Consider the following 16,768-nt stretch of genomic DNA (forward strand, 5'->3'; position numbering starts at 1 on the left):
TTTAAAAAGCCTAAAACGCGTGCGGAAAAATAAAAAAACAAAATCCGGAGGGAGCGTCCAGAGCGCGACACGTGGCGAATGGCTGAGAGCGCGCCAAGTGGCGCTGATCGTTGCGAGGCTCCCGAAGGAGCGCTCGTTAACTAGTTGCTCTCGTGGAAAACCTCTTTCAAATACAAATCCAACACTATATTTTTTTTAAGCAACAGATGGTCATAGTTGGACCCAAAATACAAGGGGCATAATAAACTCGGTAAGTGTTAGTGGGCCTCACAATAGCTGCCCCATCAACACTAATTTTTTTAGGGATGGCCCATCAACACCCTGCTTCATTCATGCGGCGATTCCCCTGTCTGCCACGATGCCGAGTCGAGTCACGTGAGCCAAGGCAGTGCCGCATTTGCCGCGGCGCGCGCACGATCGCGGCCATTAACCGGGCGCCATGCACGCCTGCGCGCGCGCGCCGCGTTCTCGTCTCCAGGCGTTCCTCGTCCTCTCCCCCCTCTCCCGACCGGAGAGAAACGGGCCGCCGGCATGGAGTCGTCGTCGGCGGACTCGTCGCCCACGAGATCATGGGGCCTCAAGGAGCAGCGCAGCGTCTACCTCCGCTGGTTCTACCTCGCCGACGACGGTTCGTCCCATCGAATTGGTTCCGCCGTCGATTTGTGGGTGGATTTCGCTGACTTTGGTTCGATCCATGTTGTTGCTGTGCGTCCGGACTGCAGACGCGGACGGTCGCCTGACTGGGAAGGACGCACTCAAGTTCTTCGCCATGTCCAAGCTCTCCAGGGAAGACCTCAAGCAGGTGAAGGACATATGTTTTCTCCTTCATGCACAATCACCTTCACTGTGTATTTTTCCCGCTACATTTTCATCACACAAAATCTGTACCTCTGTTACCAATACACACTTTTATTTTCCTTTGGATCTTCACTCTTCAGGTCTGGGCAATTGCTGACTCGAAACGGCAGGGTTATCTTGGATTCACGGAGTTTATGACCGCAATGCAGGTTTGCCCATGCTACCGGTGTACTTTTATTTGGTATCTGCTTCTGAATATATGTTGATATGTTCTTGCAACCGATATGATTATGATCATGCGTTAAAACTTAAACGGATGGGAATGTGCAGCTGGTTTCTCTGGCACAGGCAGGGCAAGACATCAGTCAAGACACCCTTGCACATGCAGGTAGAGCTGATAGATACCCACATTACTAGCCAATTTCAATCGTACTTACCGAAGAAAACTATTGGCAGACTTACTGTTTCATTTTGCTTCAGATTTGGGGACCTTGCAGCCTCCGACAATGGAAGGTCTGGAGAAGAAACTAGTATGTCTGCGTTAATCCATATGTTTCATCATGTGCAACACGGTAGATACTTTTTTCTCACTCAAACTTCTTTGTATCTTCTCCATCCTCGAAGAAAAAGAGTGGGGCACACAAGAGCAGCTCCGACCTCACTGGTACGAGTTAGTTTGTTTCATGGCTATCTAAGTGCAGACTATAGAGTCGAGCGGATTTTTTTTCCATCTAGCCCGGGGGCTGATTCTGGTTGTTATTCTCGCTGATCACGCAGCGTACCATCCAGTCCAAACGTCTATGTCAGCTAACTGGTTTAACTCGAAGTCAGGAAAGAAGGTACATCGGCGAGCTGTGTGCAGGGCTGCAGATGATCTGTTGGTTTATTATCGCTTGAAGTACTGCATCACAGTAATAATTTTTCATTTTGCAGATAGCGATGAAATCAGTTACCTCGATAATCGATGGACTAAAGAAAGCATACATTGAGAAGTTGAGGCCTCTAGAAAAAACTTACCAATATAATGACTTTGTTTCACCTTTGCTGGTGAGTCTTAGCCTGGCTTAATGAGTTTCTCTGATTTGCTCTTTAGAAAATCTATATAACCAAGCCAGAATTTGTCCCTGAAGAAGCTTCCATAATGGGAACAAATTCACATGCTTAACATACCATAATGGTTTCAATGACAAGTATTTGAAATTATCTTATTTGTAGACTAGCAGCGATTTTGATGCGAAGCCAATGATCATGCTATTGGGTCAATACTCTACTGGAAAAACCACATTCATAAAGCATTTACTAAAGTCAAGCTATCCAGGTAAGCAGGTTGGGTTGTTGCACTTTCCCTTTCCTCCTGTCGGTAAATGAGATTTGAGAATCGGTTGTACCTTCTCTTTTGCATCTCTTCCTTTCCTGACTATCATTTAATAGCATCGCGGATATTACTTTTGTAGGTTCTCATATTGGACCAGAGCCTACGACCGATAGATTTGTTGTTGTTACTGTAAGTTCCCCATGGAGATGTCGATGTCTCGGCCTAACCTTGGTTGATGCCAGTTTGAATATTTTACCCCAGTAGATATCTTCCAGTCCCACTTTGATGATGCATTTTCCCACTGCTCCAGACTGGGCCAGATGAAAGATGCATCCCTGGAAACACAATTGCGGTGCAGGCTGACATGCCATACAGCGGCTTGTCGGCGTTCGGAACGGCGTTTTTATCCAAGTTTGAGTGCTCTCAGATGCCTCATCCAGTATATATACTCTCTTGCGCCCAGTATTTACCTCACCATTTTCTGTAGCTTGTAGGAAATAACTAACAGTATTGAGCTTCATTTTGTTTGCCAAGTTACTGGATCACATTTCCTTCGTGGACACTCCCGGAGTGTTATCAGGGGAGAAGCAGCGAACGCAACGCAGCTACGATTTCACCGGAGTCACGTCGTGGTTTGCGGCCAAGTCTGACCTCATCCTTCTCCTGTTCGATCCCCATAAGCTCGACATCAGCGACGAGTTCAAGCGTGTGATTGGGTCGCTGCGCGGTCACGATGACAAGATACGCATAGTTCTCAACAAAGCTGACCAAGTTGACGCGCAACAGGTGAATATTCCACTTTTGAGCATATTCCACTTTTGTCATTTATTCCTGAAACAAGAGTAGTGCAATGATTTCATATCTCAAGTGGCAGCAGATAGAATAACCAGGCTGGTTGAAGCAAAAGTGCAATAATGGACATATTGATACCCCTTGAAGGTTTCATATCTAAGATTTAGATAATAGAGGATATCTAATAATGCTGATTGAAAGCAACTGATATCTCCAGTGAAAGCAAGTACGCGACAATGTACATATTTATACTTGTTGGATGGTTTCATATCCAAGTGTTAGATAACAGAATATCTAATGAAGCTCATCATCGAAAGCAACTGATACCAGTTTTGCACCTATTTTTCGCATACAAGTGCCAGCAAATATGGTGTCCAAGTTGACTTTAAGCAATTGATAACTCTGGTTCTGACTGAATGCTTTGATCAGCTGATGAGGGTCTACGGAGCACTGCTGTGGTCGCTGGGGAAAGTCCTCAACACGCCGGAGGTCATGCGTGTCTACATTGGGTACATTCATCGATCAATATTCTGATGCAACACTAGTATTTGATTTAACATTTAACAATGCAGCATCATCGTCAATGATTACACTAAATTATATTGGCAGGTCGTTCAACGACAAGCCAATCCGGGAGACGGCGGCGGGGCCGCTGGGGTCGGAGCTGTTCGTGAGGGAGCAGGAGGACCTGCTGTCGGACCTCAACGACATCCCGAAGAAGGCTTGCGACCGGCGGATCAACGAGTTCGTGAAGCGGGCGCGGTCGGCCAAGGTGCACGCGCACATCGTGGGGCACCTCAAGAACCAGATGCCGGCGCTGATGGGGAAGGCCAAGGCGCAGCAGAAGCTGCTGGAGACGCTGGACGAGCAGTTCGCCAAGGTGCAGAAGGAGATGCACCTGCCGCCGGGCGACTTCCCCAGCGTCGACGAGTACCGGGACACGCTCAGCGCCTACAACTTCGACCGCTTCGAGCGGCTCCATACCAAGATGGTCAAGGACGTCGACGACATGCTCGCCTACGACATCCCGGACCTCCTCAAGCAGTTCAGGAACCCCTACGAATGAACTGAAGGACAAATGGACAATGTAGATTCCAAAGGCAGAACACCCGAATTTCTCATCGTTCATTGAGCTTGAGGTGTATGTATGTTAACTTTGATCACCGCGCTTCGATGAACTATAAAAGCATCAATCGATCTGTAATTTACATGACCTTGTTGGTGATGGACAATGTCACGCTGATCAGCTGAAGAAGACAATGCCAGCCACACTGATTGGCAATGGGCTAACACGGGCTCGTCGCAGGTCCACGGCGGGAGATGATGGCGGCGGCATGAAACCACTTTGGCCGCTTCTCATCCGATGATATGGAGGATGACGATGATACGTAGCGTGCATCCCTCACCCCACACACCATGCTGCAGGAGATATAACTAGTCTGTTGTCCAAGTTTTTACTGGATATTTTTGGCTCCTTTTCCTTCCTTTTCAACGTGTATGAAATTGTATAAAAAAACGAGTATAAAGCTGTAGAGCTACTGGTTTCTGATAAATGATCCTCCCTCCGTTTTTAAATATAAGACCTTTTAGAGATTTTCAATACGGACTACATATGAATGTATATAGACGTCTTTTAAAGTGTAGATTCACTTATTTTTCTCTGTATGTAGTCCATAGTGATATCTCTAAAAGGTCTTATATTTAAAAACCGAGGGAGTAGTATTTAGAAGAGTTTTACTAAGGATGAGTTAATTGCGTGAAACCACCTCAAAGGCTAGGATTGCAGGAACAACCCTTTTCCAAAAAGTTGGCAAAAAACTTTCCGTGGAATGCCCGTGGTCGTGCGTGCCTTGCCGTTGCTAGCAGCACCAGCGAGCCTTGAGGCTTTTTAACATGCTTCCTCTTACCTCTCTTTTTTACGCAAAAGATAAGAGTACAAAATAGATCTGAATCGTTGATTGCACTAATTAGTGATTCTGATTGACTCTTACCTTCTTATCTCTCATATGAAAAAAGAGGGTAAGAGGGGGTATGTTAAAATTGCTCGACCGTCTTACGTTCACGCGTTCGAAATGTTTCACCATTATCGGTATCATTGTTTTCTTTGTTTCTGCATCCTGGTGTTCCCATTCAGACAATTATGAATATCGTAATGGCGAGATGACTAAAAAATATCTCGTCGGAGGAGCAAATCCAATCTTGATCTATCAAGTCCTTAGACATATTTTATGATGCACTCGGAAATTGCTGTTATAATCACTCTAACATTTGATGAACCCCAAAGTACAACATCCGGTATGAAAGTATGAGTACTCTCATCTTTAAATAAGCTTTCGTCCTGCTTTATATATAAAGCAACAACCGAAGAAGTACACAGTCGGACGATATAAGATGGTGAGGTAGCCCCCTTCCAAATCTGATCTTGCAATGCTCCATGAGTCGACTCCTAGTCTTGTGGACAGGGTAATCATACTCTCATGGCCTAAGCAATTGAATATATGTTAACACTTGCATGGTTATAATAATAACATTGTGACGATGTGTTCTCGTAGTATATCATTTATGTTGGGGATCGTAGCATAATTTTAAAATTTTCCTACGCTCACCAAGATCCATCTATGGAGTATACTAGCAACGAGGGGAAAGGAGTGCATCTACATACCCTTGTAGATCGCGAGCGGAAGCGTTCCAATGAACGTGGATGACGGAGTCGTACTCGCCGTGATTCAAATCACCGATGACCGAGTGCCGAACGGACGGCACCTCCGCGTTCAACACACGTACGGTGCAGCGACGTCTCCTCCTTCTTGATCCAGCAAGGGGGAAGGAGAGGTTGATGGAGATCCAGCAGCACGACGCCGTGCTGGTGGATGTAGCGGGTCTCGGCAGGGCTTCGCCGAGCTTCTGCGAGAGGGAGAGGTGTAGCAGGGGAGGAGGGAGGCGCCCAAGGCTGTCATCTTGCTGCCCTCCCTCCCCCCCTTTATATAGGCCCCCTGGGAGGGGGGGGGCCGCCGGCCAAGATCCATCTGGAGGGGGGCGGCGGCCAAGGGGGGTGGCTTGCCCCCCAAGGCAAGTGGGGCGCCCCCCCACCCTAGGGTTTCCAACCCTAGGCGCGGGGGGGAGGCCCATGGGGGGGCGCCCAGCCCACTAGGGGCTGGTTCCCTTCCCACTTCAGCCCACGGGGACCTCCGGGATAGGTGGCCCCACCCGGTGGACCCCCAGGACCCTTCCGGTGGTCCCGGTACAATACCGGTAACCCCCGAATCTTTCCCGGTGGCCGAAACTTGACTTCCTATCTATAATTCTTCACCTCCGGACCATTCCGGAACTCCTCGTGACGTCCGGGATCTCATCCGGGACTCCGAACAACTTTCGGGTTTCCGCATACACATATCTCTACAACCCCAGCGTCACCGAACCTTAAGTGTGTAGACCCTACGGGTTCGGGAGACATGCAGACATGACCGAGACGCCTCTCCGGTCAATAACCAACAGCGGGATCTGGATACCCATGTTGGCTCCCACATGTTCCACGATGATCTCATCGGATGAACCACGATGTCGAGGATTCAATCAATCCCGTATGCAATTCCCTTTGTCAATCAGTATGTTACTTGCCCGAGATTCGATCGTCGGTATCCCAATACCTTGTTCAATCTCGTTACCGGCAAGTCTCTTTACTCGTACCGCAATGCATGATCCCGTGACTAACGCCTTAGTCACATAGAGCTCATTATGATGATGCATTACCGAGTGGGCCCAGAGATACCTCTCCGTCACACGGAGTAACAAATCCCAGTCTCGATCCGTGCCAACCCAACAGACACTTTCGGAGATACCCGTAGTGCACCTTTATAGTCACCCAGTTACGTTGTGACGTTTGGCACACCCAAAGCACTCCTACGGTATCCGGGAGTAGCACGATCTCATGGTCTAAGGAAAAGATACTTGACATTGGAAAAGCTCTAGCAAACGAAACTACACGATCTTTTATGCTATGCTTAGGATTGGGTCTTGTCCATCACATCATTCTCCTAATGATGTGATCCCGTTATCAATGACATCCAATGTCCATAGTCAGGAAACCATGACTATCTGTTGATCAACGAGCTAGTCAACTAGAGGCTTACTAGGGACACGTTGTGGTCTATGTATTCACACATGTATTACGATTTCCGGACAATACAATTATAGCATGAACAATAGACAATTACCATGAACAAAGAAATATAATAATATCCATTTATTATTGCCTCTAGGGAATATTTCCAACAGTCTCCCACTTGCACTAGAGTCAATAATCTAGTTACATTGTGATGAATCGAACACCCATTGCGTCCTGGTGTTGATCATGTTTTGCTCTAGGGAGAGGTTTAGTCAACGGATCTACTACATTCAGGTCCGTATGTACTTTACAAATATCTATGTCTCCATTTTGAACACTTTCACGAATGGAGTTGAAGCGACGCTTGATATGCCTGGTCTTCCTGTGAAACCTGGGCTCCTTCGCAAGAGCAATAGCTCCAGTGTTGTCACAGAAGAGAGTCATCGGGCCCGACGCACTGGGAATCACCCCTAGGTCGGTAATGAACTCCTTCATCCAGACTGCTTCCTGCGCTGCCTCCGAGGCTGCCATGTACTCTGCTTCACATGTAGATCCCGCCACGACGCTTTGCTTGCAACTGCACCAGCTTACTGCTCCTCCATTCAAAATATACACGTATCCGGTTTGTGACTTCGAGTCATCCAGATCTGTGTCGAAGCTAGCGTCGACGTAACCCTTTGCGACGAGCTCTTCGTCACCTCCATAAACGAGAAACATATCCTTAGTCCTCTTTAGGTACTTCAGGATATTCTTGACCGCTGTCCAGTGTTCCATGCCGGGATTACTTTGGTACCTTCCTAAACTTACGGCAAGGTTTACATCAGGTCTGGTACACAACATGGCATACATAATAAACCCTATGGCTGAGGCATAGGGGATGACACTCATCTTTTCTCTATCTTCTGCCGTGGTCGGGCATTGAGCCGTGCTCAATTGCACACCTTGCAATACAGGCAAGAACCCCTTCTTGGAGTGATCCATATTGAACTTCTTCAATATCTTGTCAAGGTACGTACTCGGTGAAAGACCAATGAGGCGTCTTGATCTATCTCTATAGATCTTGATGCCTAATATATAAGCAGCTTCTCCATGGTCCTTCATTGAAAAACACTTATTCAAATAGGCATTTATACTTTCCAAGAATTCTATATCATTTCCCATCAATAGTATGTCATCCACATATAATATGAGAAATGCTACAGAGCTCCCACTCACTTTCTTGTAAACACAGGCTTCTCCATAAGTCTGTGTAAACCCAAACGCTTTGATCATCTCATCAAAGCGAATGTTCCAACTCCGAGATGCTTGCACCAGCCCATAGATTGAGTGCTGGAGCTTGCATACTTTGTTAGCATTCTTAAGATCGAAAAAACCTTCCGGCTGCATCATATACAACTCTTCCTTAAGGAAGCCGTTAAGGAATGCCGTTTTGACGTCCATCTGCCATATCTCATAATCATAGTATGCGGCAATTGCTAACATGATTCGGACGGACTTCAGCTTCGCTACGGGTGAGAAAGTCTCATCATAGTCAACCCCTTGAACTTGTCGATAACCCTTAGCGACAAGTCGAGCTTTGTAGATGGTCACATTACCATCCGCGTCTGTCTTCTTCTTAAAGATCCATTTGTTTTCTATGGCTCGCCGATCATCAGGCAAGTCAGTCAAAGTCCATACTTCGTTTTCATACATGGATCCTATCTCGGATTTCATGGCTTCTAGCCATTTGTCGGAATCCGGGCCCGCCATCGCTTCTTCATAGTTCGAAGGTTCACGTTGTCTAACAACATGATTTCCAGGACAGGGTTGCCATACCATTCTGGTGCGGAACGTGTCCTTGTGGACCTACGAAGTTCAGTAGTAACTTGATCCGAAGCTTCATGATCATCATCATTAACTTCCTCCTCAGTCGGTGCAGGCACCACAGGAATATTTTCCCGCGCTGCGCTACTTTCCGGTTCGGAAGGGGTGACTATCACCTCATCAAGTTCCACTTTCCTCCCACTCAATTCTTTCGAGAGAAACTCCTTCTCCAGAAAGGACCCGTTCTTGGCAACGAAGATCTTGCCTTCGGATCTGAGGTAGAAGGTATACCCAATAGTTTCCTTAGGGTATCCTATGAAGACGCATTTCTCCGACTTGGGTTCGAGCTTTTCAGGTTGAAGTTTCTTGACATAAGCATCGCATCCCCAAACTTTTAGAAACGACAGCTTAGGTTTCTTCCCAAACCATAATTCATACGGTGTCGTCTCAACGGATTTCGACGGAGCCCTATTTAAAGTGAGTGCGGCAGTCTCTAAAGCATAGCCCCAAAATGAGAGCGGTAAATCGGTAAGAGACATCATAGATCGCACCATATCCAATAGAGTGCGATTACGACGTTCGGACACACCATTTCTCTAAGGTGTTCCAGGCGGCGTGAGTTGTGAAACTATTCCACATTTCCTTAAGTGTGTACCAAATTCGTGACTTAAATATTCTCCACCACGATCTGATCGTAAGAATTTTATTTTCCTGTCACGTTGATTCTCAACTTCACTCTGAAATTCCTTGAACTTTTCAAAGGTTTTAGACTTGTGTTTCATTAGGTAGACATACCCATATCTACTTAAGTCATCAGTGAGAGTGAGAACATAACGATATCCTCCGCAAGCCTCAACACTCATTGGACCGCACACATTGGTATGTATGATTTCCAATAAGTTGGTTGCTCGCTCCATTGTTCCGGAGAACGGAGTCTTGGTCATCTTACCCATGAGGCATGGTTCGCACGTGTCAAATGATTCATAATCAAGAGACTCCAAAAGTCCATCTGCATGGAGCTTCTTCATGCGCTTGACACCAATGTGACCAAGGCGGCAGTGCCACAAGTATGTGGGACTATCGTTATCAACTTTACATCTTTTGGTATTCACACTATGAATATGTGTAACATCACGTCCGAGATTTATCAAGAATAAACCATTGACCAGCGGGGCATGACCATAAAACATATCTCTCAAATAAATAGAACAACCATTATTCTCAGATTTAAATGAGTAGCCATCTCGAATTAAGCGAGATCCAGATACAATGTTCATGCTCAAAGCTGGCACTAAATAACAATTATTGAGGTTTAAAACTAATCCCGTAGGTAGATGCAGAGATAGCGTGCCGACGGCGATCACATCGACCTTGGAACCATTCCCGACGCGCATCGTCACCTCGTCCTTCGCCAGTCTCCGTTTATTCCGTAGTTCCTGTTTTGAGTTACAAATATGAGCAACCGCACCGGTATCAAATACCCAAGAGCTACTACGAGTACTGGTAAGGTACACATCAATTACATGTATATCACATATACCTTTGGTGTTGCCGGCCTTCTTGTCCGCTAAGTATTTGGGGCAGTTCCGCTTCCAGTGACCACTTCCCTTGCAATAAAAGCACTCAGTTTCAGGCTTGGGTCTATTCTTTGACTTCTTCCCAGTAACTTGCTTACCGGGCGCGGCAACTCCCTTGCCGTCCTTCTTGAAGTTCTTCTTACCCTTGCCCTTCTTGAACTTAGTGGTTTTATTCACCATCAACACTTGATGTTCCTTTTTGATCTCCACCTCCGCTGATTTCAGCATTGAATATACCTCAGGAATGGTCTTTTCCATCCCTTGCATATTGAAGTTCATCACAAAGCTCTTGTAGCTTGGTGGAAGCGACTGAAGGATTCTATCAATGACCGCGTCATCCGGGAGATTAACTCCCAGCTGAGACAAGCGGTTGTGCAACCCAGACATTCTGAGTATGTGCTCACTAACAGAACTATTCTCCTCCATTTTACAGCTGAAGAACTTGTCGGAGACTTCATATCTCTCGATCCGGGCATGAGCTTGGAAAACCATTTTCATCTCCTCGAACATCTCATATGCTCCATGTTTCTCAAAACGCTTTTGGAGATCCGGTTCTAAGCTGTAAAGCATGCCGCACTGAACGAGGGAGTAATCATCAGCACGTGATTGCCAAGCGTTCATAACGTCTTGGTTCTGAGGGATTGGTGCTTCACCTAGCGGTGCTTCTAGGACATAATCTTTCTTGGCAGCTATGAGGATGATCCTCAGGTTCCGGACCCAGTCCGTATAGTTGTTGCCATCATCTTTCAGCTTGGTTTTCTCTAGGAACGCGTTGAAATTGAGGACAACGTGGGCCATTTGATCTACAAGACATAGTGTAAAGATTTTAGACTAAGTTCATGATAATTAAGTTCATCTAATCAAATTACTCAATGAACTCCCACTCAGACAGTCATCCCTCTAGTCATCTAAGTGAAACATGATCCGAGTTAACTAGGCCGTGTCCCATCATCACGTGAGACGGACTAGTCAAGATCGGTGAACATCTCCATGTTGATCGTATCTTCTATACGACTCATGCTCGACCTTTCGGTCCTCAGTGTTCCGAGGCCATGTTTGTACATGCTAGGCTCGTCAAGTTAACCTAAGTGTATTGCGTGTGTTCCGAGGCCATGTATGTACATGCTAGGCTCGTCAACACCCGTTGTATGCGAACGTTAGAATCTATCACACCCGATCATCACGTGGTGCTTCGAAACAACGAACCTTCGCAACAGTGCACAGTTAGGGGGAACACTTTCTTGAAATTATCATAAGGGATCATCTTACTTACTACCGTCGTTCTAAGCAAATAAGATGCAAAAACATGATAAACATCACATGCAATCAAATAGTGACATGATATGGCAAATATCATTTTGCTCCTTTGATCTCCATCTTCGGGGCACCATGATCATCTTCTTCACCGGCATGACACCATGATCTCCATCATTGTGTCTTCATGAAGTTGTCACGCCAACGGTTACTTCTACTTCTATGGCTAACGCGTTTAGCAATAAAGTAAAGTAATTTACATGGCGTTATTCAATGACACGCAGGTCATACAAAATAATAAAGACAACTCCTATGGCTCCTGCCGGTTGTCATACTCATCGACATGCAAGTCGTGATTCCTATTACAAGAATATGATCAATCTCATACATCACATATATCATTCATCACATCTTCTGGCCATATCACATCACATAGCACATGCTGCAAAAACAAGTTAGACGTCCTCTAATTGTTGTTGCAAGTTTTTACGTGGTTTGTAGGTTTCTAGCAAGAACGTTTCTTACCTACGTATGACCACAACGTGATTTGCCAATTTCTATTTACCTTTCATAAGGACCCTTTTCATCGAATCCGTTCCGACTAAAGTAGGAGAGACAGACACCCGCTAGCCACCTTATGCAACTAGTGCATGTCAGTCGGTGGAACCTGTGTCACGTAAGCGTACGTGTAAGGTCGGTCCGGGCCGCTTCATCCCACAATGCCGCTGAAACAAGATAAGACTAGTAGCGGCAAGAAGAATTGGCAACATCAACGCCCACAACTACTTTGTGTTCTACTCGTGCATAGTAACTACGCATAGGCCTGGCTCTGATACCACTGTTGGGGATCGTAGTATAATTTTAAAATTTTCCTACGCTCACCAAGATCCATCTATGGAGTATAGTAGCAACGAGGGGAAAGGAGTGCATCTACATACCCTTGTAGATCGCGAGCGGAAGCGTTCCAATGAACGTGGATGACGGAGTCGTACTCGCCGTGATTCAAATCACCGATGACCGAGTGCCGAACGGACGGCACCTCCGCGTTCAACACACGTACGGTGCAGCGACGTCTCCTCCTTGTTGATCCAGCAAGGGGGAAGGAGAGGTTGATGGAGATCCAGCAGCACGACGCCGTGCTGGTGGATGTAGCGGGTCTCGGCAGGGCTTCGCCGAGCTTCTGCGAGAGGGAGAGGTGTAGCAGGGGAGGAGGGAGGCGCCCAAGGCTGTCATCTTGCTGCCCTCCCTCCCCCCTTTATATAGGCCCCCTGGGAGGGGGGGCCGCCGGCCAAGATCCATCTGGAGGGGGGGTGGCTTGCCCCCCAAGGCAAGTGGGGCGCCCCCCCACCCTAGGGTTTCCAACCCTAGGCGCAGGGGGAGGCCCATGGGGGGGCGCCCAGCCCACTAGGGGCTGGTTCCCTTCCCACTTCAGCCCACGGGGCCCTCCGGGATAGGTGGCCCCACCCGGTGGACCCCCGGGACCCTTCCGGTGGTCCCGGTACAATACCGGTAACCCCCGAAACTTTCCCGGTGGCCGAAACTTGACTTCCTATATATAATTCTTCACCTCCGGACCATTTCGGAACTCCTCGTGACGTCCGGGATCTCATCCGGGACTCCGAACAACTTTCGGGTTTCCGCATACACATATCTCTACAACCCCACCATCACCGAACCTTAAGTGTGTAGACCCTACGGGTTCGGGAGACATGCAGACATGACCGAGACGCCTCTCCGGTCAATAACCAACAGCGGGATCTGGATACCCATGTTGGCTCCCACATGTTCCACGATGATCTCATCGGATGAACCACGATGTCGAGGATTCAATCAATCCCGTATGCAATTCCCTTTGTCAATCGGTATGTTACTTGCCCGAGATTCGATCGTCGGTATCCCAATACCTTGTTCAATCTCGTTACCGGCAAGTCTCTTTACTCGTACCGCAATGCATGATCCCGTGACTAATGCCTTAGTCACATAGAGCTCATTATGATGATGCATTACCGAGTGGGCCCAGAGATACCTCTCCGTCACACGGAGTGACAAATCCCAGTCTCGATCCGTGCCAACCCAACAGACACTTTCGGAGATACCCGTAGTGCACCTTTATAGTCACCCAGTTACGTTGTGACGTTTGGCGCACCCAAAGCACTCCTACGGTATCCGGGAGTTGCACGATCTCATGGTCTAAGGAAAAGATACTTGACATTGGAAAAGCTCTAGCAAACGAAACTACACGATCTTTTATGCTATGCTTAGGATTGGGTCTTGTCCATCACATCATTCTCCTAATGATGTGATCCCGTTATCAATGACATCCAATGTCCATAGTCAGGAAACCAGGACTATCTGTTGATCAACGAGCTAGTCAACTAGAGGCTTACTAGGGACACGTTGTGGTCTATGTATTCACACATGTATTACGATTTCCGGACAATACAATTATAGCATGAACAATAGACAATTACCATGAACAAAGAAATATAATAATAACCATTTATTATTGCCTCTAGGGCATATTTCCAACAATTTAACCAGGTCTGTTCAACACAATTGTTGTGCCAACGATGTCCTCTCATTGTTGCTGACATCTTCATTACTTTAACAATACCCTATGGTCAGAAAAATGGGATCATTATGCAACACATGAGCTAGTCTCAGAGCCGAGACTAGGAACCTATATTATGTTTATGTTTTCATACGCGCATATGAGTTTTTCTTTGATTCCCACATCCAAGAATCATAGCAATTCTAGCACAAAAATATAAACATTAATTATAAACATTGAAATAAATAGTTATTATTATTTTATCACTAGGACATATTTTCAATAGTCCTCAAACTAGGGAGAGCTTTGGGGAGTCCGGACGTCCGCCAGCCCATTGTTAGTTGGACCAAATCTCCCCACAGCCTTTGGGTGCCACACATCTATTTTTCCACACGGTCTACCTGGCCCACGGTTAATCCCCACTGTTTGCATTTCATGAGTACAGTTGGACGACCTCTGCCGGACTCACTATCCGTGAACAAGTCTGACCTATTTGCGTACATTCGATGGCAAATTAATAGGTGATCCGCGTTGGAGTTGCCCTAACTAGCCTCGTCCATCACGATACGAAACTATCCATACATAGATGGCGTTAGCTGTCATTAATCTATTAGAGCATCTAGACTCGGGCTCCCCAACACCCCCTCCCGCCCCTATACGTCCGGGCTGTTGGCTCGGTCACTGATCGGTAAATAAAAACTCGACCCATATAGGCTCCTCATACCATCCCTAAACGTCTCGGCTGATCGGCACCCCTCATGTTCATCCCATATCTGTGACAGATATGGGGAGGGTCAGGCACGCCCAGGCACGTTCGTCATGTCAGACCCAAAAGGCAGGACCCACCGCAAATTGCACCCCTCGGCCTTGTTAGACCAACCATTTTTCTCTCCTCTCTTCTCCCTCGTCAGGGCTGGCCCTCCCCTAGCTCCGCCGCCGTACCAATCCCTCAACGCCGCCACAAAACTCTCCCCTCTAGTCTCGCTGCCACAGACACTGTCATCGGCCCGAACGCCACAGTGGTATGTCCGGCTACTCTCGAACTGCACCTTGCCCTCTATGTGTTTGACACATTGTCCAACCAATTTTTTGTGATTGTTTTGTAGGTAAAACGATGGATTTGAATGTTCGTTGGATGAGGAGTATGGACCCATAGAGCATGACGAATTAATTCAAAAGGGATTCTCTAATTCGTCAGATTCGGACAAAGAAGCAGAGATGATGATCATCATGAGCATCCGATAGGAAATAGACCGGGGGTGGGGCACATTTTGAATTTCAAGGGTTCGATCAAAAGAAGAGTTCTGAACTGGGATAGGGTCTCTAGAGCAAAGCTTCTCTATAAGGACTACTTTGATCTCGTCCCAACTATCCCCGATGAATGGTTTCGTCACTTTCGTATGCACAAACCCTTGTTCTTGCACGTGGTAGAGGGAGTGGAGGCACACGATCTCTAAGTAGAAATGCATTGCTGGCTGCTGCTAGGAGGATGCTTGCTGCCGCCGATGTTGTTCGTGAGATGGTGAGAGCACATGCCTAAAGACCACTGCGAGGTTTGATCGAGCTGCGATGGAGGTGTTTGGAGCAAAGTATCTAAGAGGACCATTGTGTAGGATGTGGAAAGGTTGCTGGCTATTGGAGAGGCAAGAGGTTTTCCAGGTATGCTTGATTCAATTGATTGCATGCATTGGAAGTGGAGGAACTCCCCCAAAGGTTTGTGCGGGACGTACCAAGGCCACACCATAGTGGCCACCGTCATACTGAAAGAAGGTTCATCACATGACTTGTGGATTTGACATGCTTTATTTGCAATGCATGGTTCTCACGATGGCATCAATATGCTGCAACGCTCTCCCATGTTCTCGAGACTTTATAATGGGGAATCGCCATCGTGCAACTTCATTGTCCACAGATGCGATAACTAATGAGGTACTACTTTGCTGATGGTATCTATCCTCAACAGGCGACGTTTGTGAATACCATATCTGACCCCCACGGCAATAAACAAAGCCACTTTGCAACAATGCAAGGGGATAGGAAGGATCTGGAGAGGGCATTCAGAGTGCTCCAAGCTCATTGGGAAATTGTTCGTGGAGCTGCAACGATGTGGAAATTAGAGACTTTGTGGCAGCTGATTACATGTTGTGTCATTTTGCACAATATAATTGTTGAGGATGAGGGAGAAGGGTCAGCCCTAACCCATGACTTTGACAAGCCTGAAGACCAAATCCACATCCCGAAACAACAAGATCCATATTAGCTTATCAATTTTCTACAGATGCATTAGAATCTCCGAGATCATTAGGTGAACGTGAAAGTGCTAGTTATCGACTAGAGGGGGGGTGAATAGGCGATTTTTATGAAAGTCTTCAAAACATGGAAGTTTCAAAAACAAACAATAGAAATGAACCTATTAACATGCAGTAGAAGGTAGACTACACTAGGCAAGCCATAGTCAAGTATTCAATGAAGTGAAAGCACGAAGACTATTAGCAGCTAGGCAGTATGGATCAGGATGAAAGATAGTATGAAGCCAATCAGAACAAGTAGTTACACAGTGAAGTCAAACAGAT

At 46.7% G+C, this 16,768-nt stretch overlaps 1 protein-coding gene across 1 annotated transcript; it reads left to right on the forward strand.

Annotated features, from left to right (window-relative positions):
• The first annotated feature begins 483 nt into the window (after positions 1–483).
• Positions 484–4,113, forward strand: LOC109775547 (EH domain-containing protein 1). Its single transcript, XM_020334282.4, has 14 exons — positions 484–628; positions 723–802; positions 939–1,007; positions 1,129–1,186; positions 1,279–1,328; positions 1,423–1,462; positions 1,576–1,637; positions 1,732–1,845; positions 2,014–2,116; positions 2,253–2,302; positions 2,424–2,552; positions 2,648–2,899; positions 3,335–3,414; positions 3,515–4,113. The coding sequence occupies exons 1-14, from the start codon at positions 532–534 to the stop codon at positions 3,969–3,971; spliced, it is 1,641 nt and encodes a 546-aa protein (XP_020189871.1). The 5' UTR covers positions 484–531; the 3' UTR covers positions 3,972–4,113.
• Positions 4,114–16,768: the final 12,655 nt, after the last annotated feature.

This window comes from Aegilops tauschii, chromosome 2 (genome assembly GCF_002575655.3).
Source record: "Aegilops tauschii subsp. strangulata cultivar AL8/78 chromosome 2, Aet v6.0, whole genome shotgun sequence".
Taxonomy (NCBI): Eukaryota; Viridiplantae; Streptophyta; class Magnoliopsida; order Poales; family Poaceae; genus Aegilops; species Aegilops tauschii.

Bases quoted from the DNA above. Each gene is read 5' to 3' on its own strand.
- LOC109775547 (XM_020334282.4), top strand. From the start codon at position 532: ATGGAGTCGTCGTCGGCGGACTCGTCGCCCACGAGATCATGGGGCCTC. The intron at 1,187-1,278 runs GTAGAGCTGATA...ATTTTGCTTCAG, and splicing joins AGACACCCTTGCACATGCAG to ATTTGGGGACCTTGCAGCCT. The intron at 1,638-1,731 runs GTACATCGGCGA...TTCATTTTGCAG, and splicing joins ACTCGAAGTCAGGAAAGAAG to ATAGCGATGAAATCAGTTAC.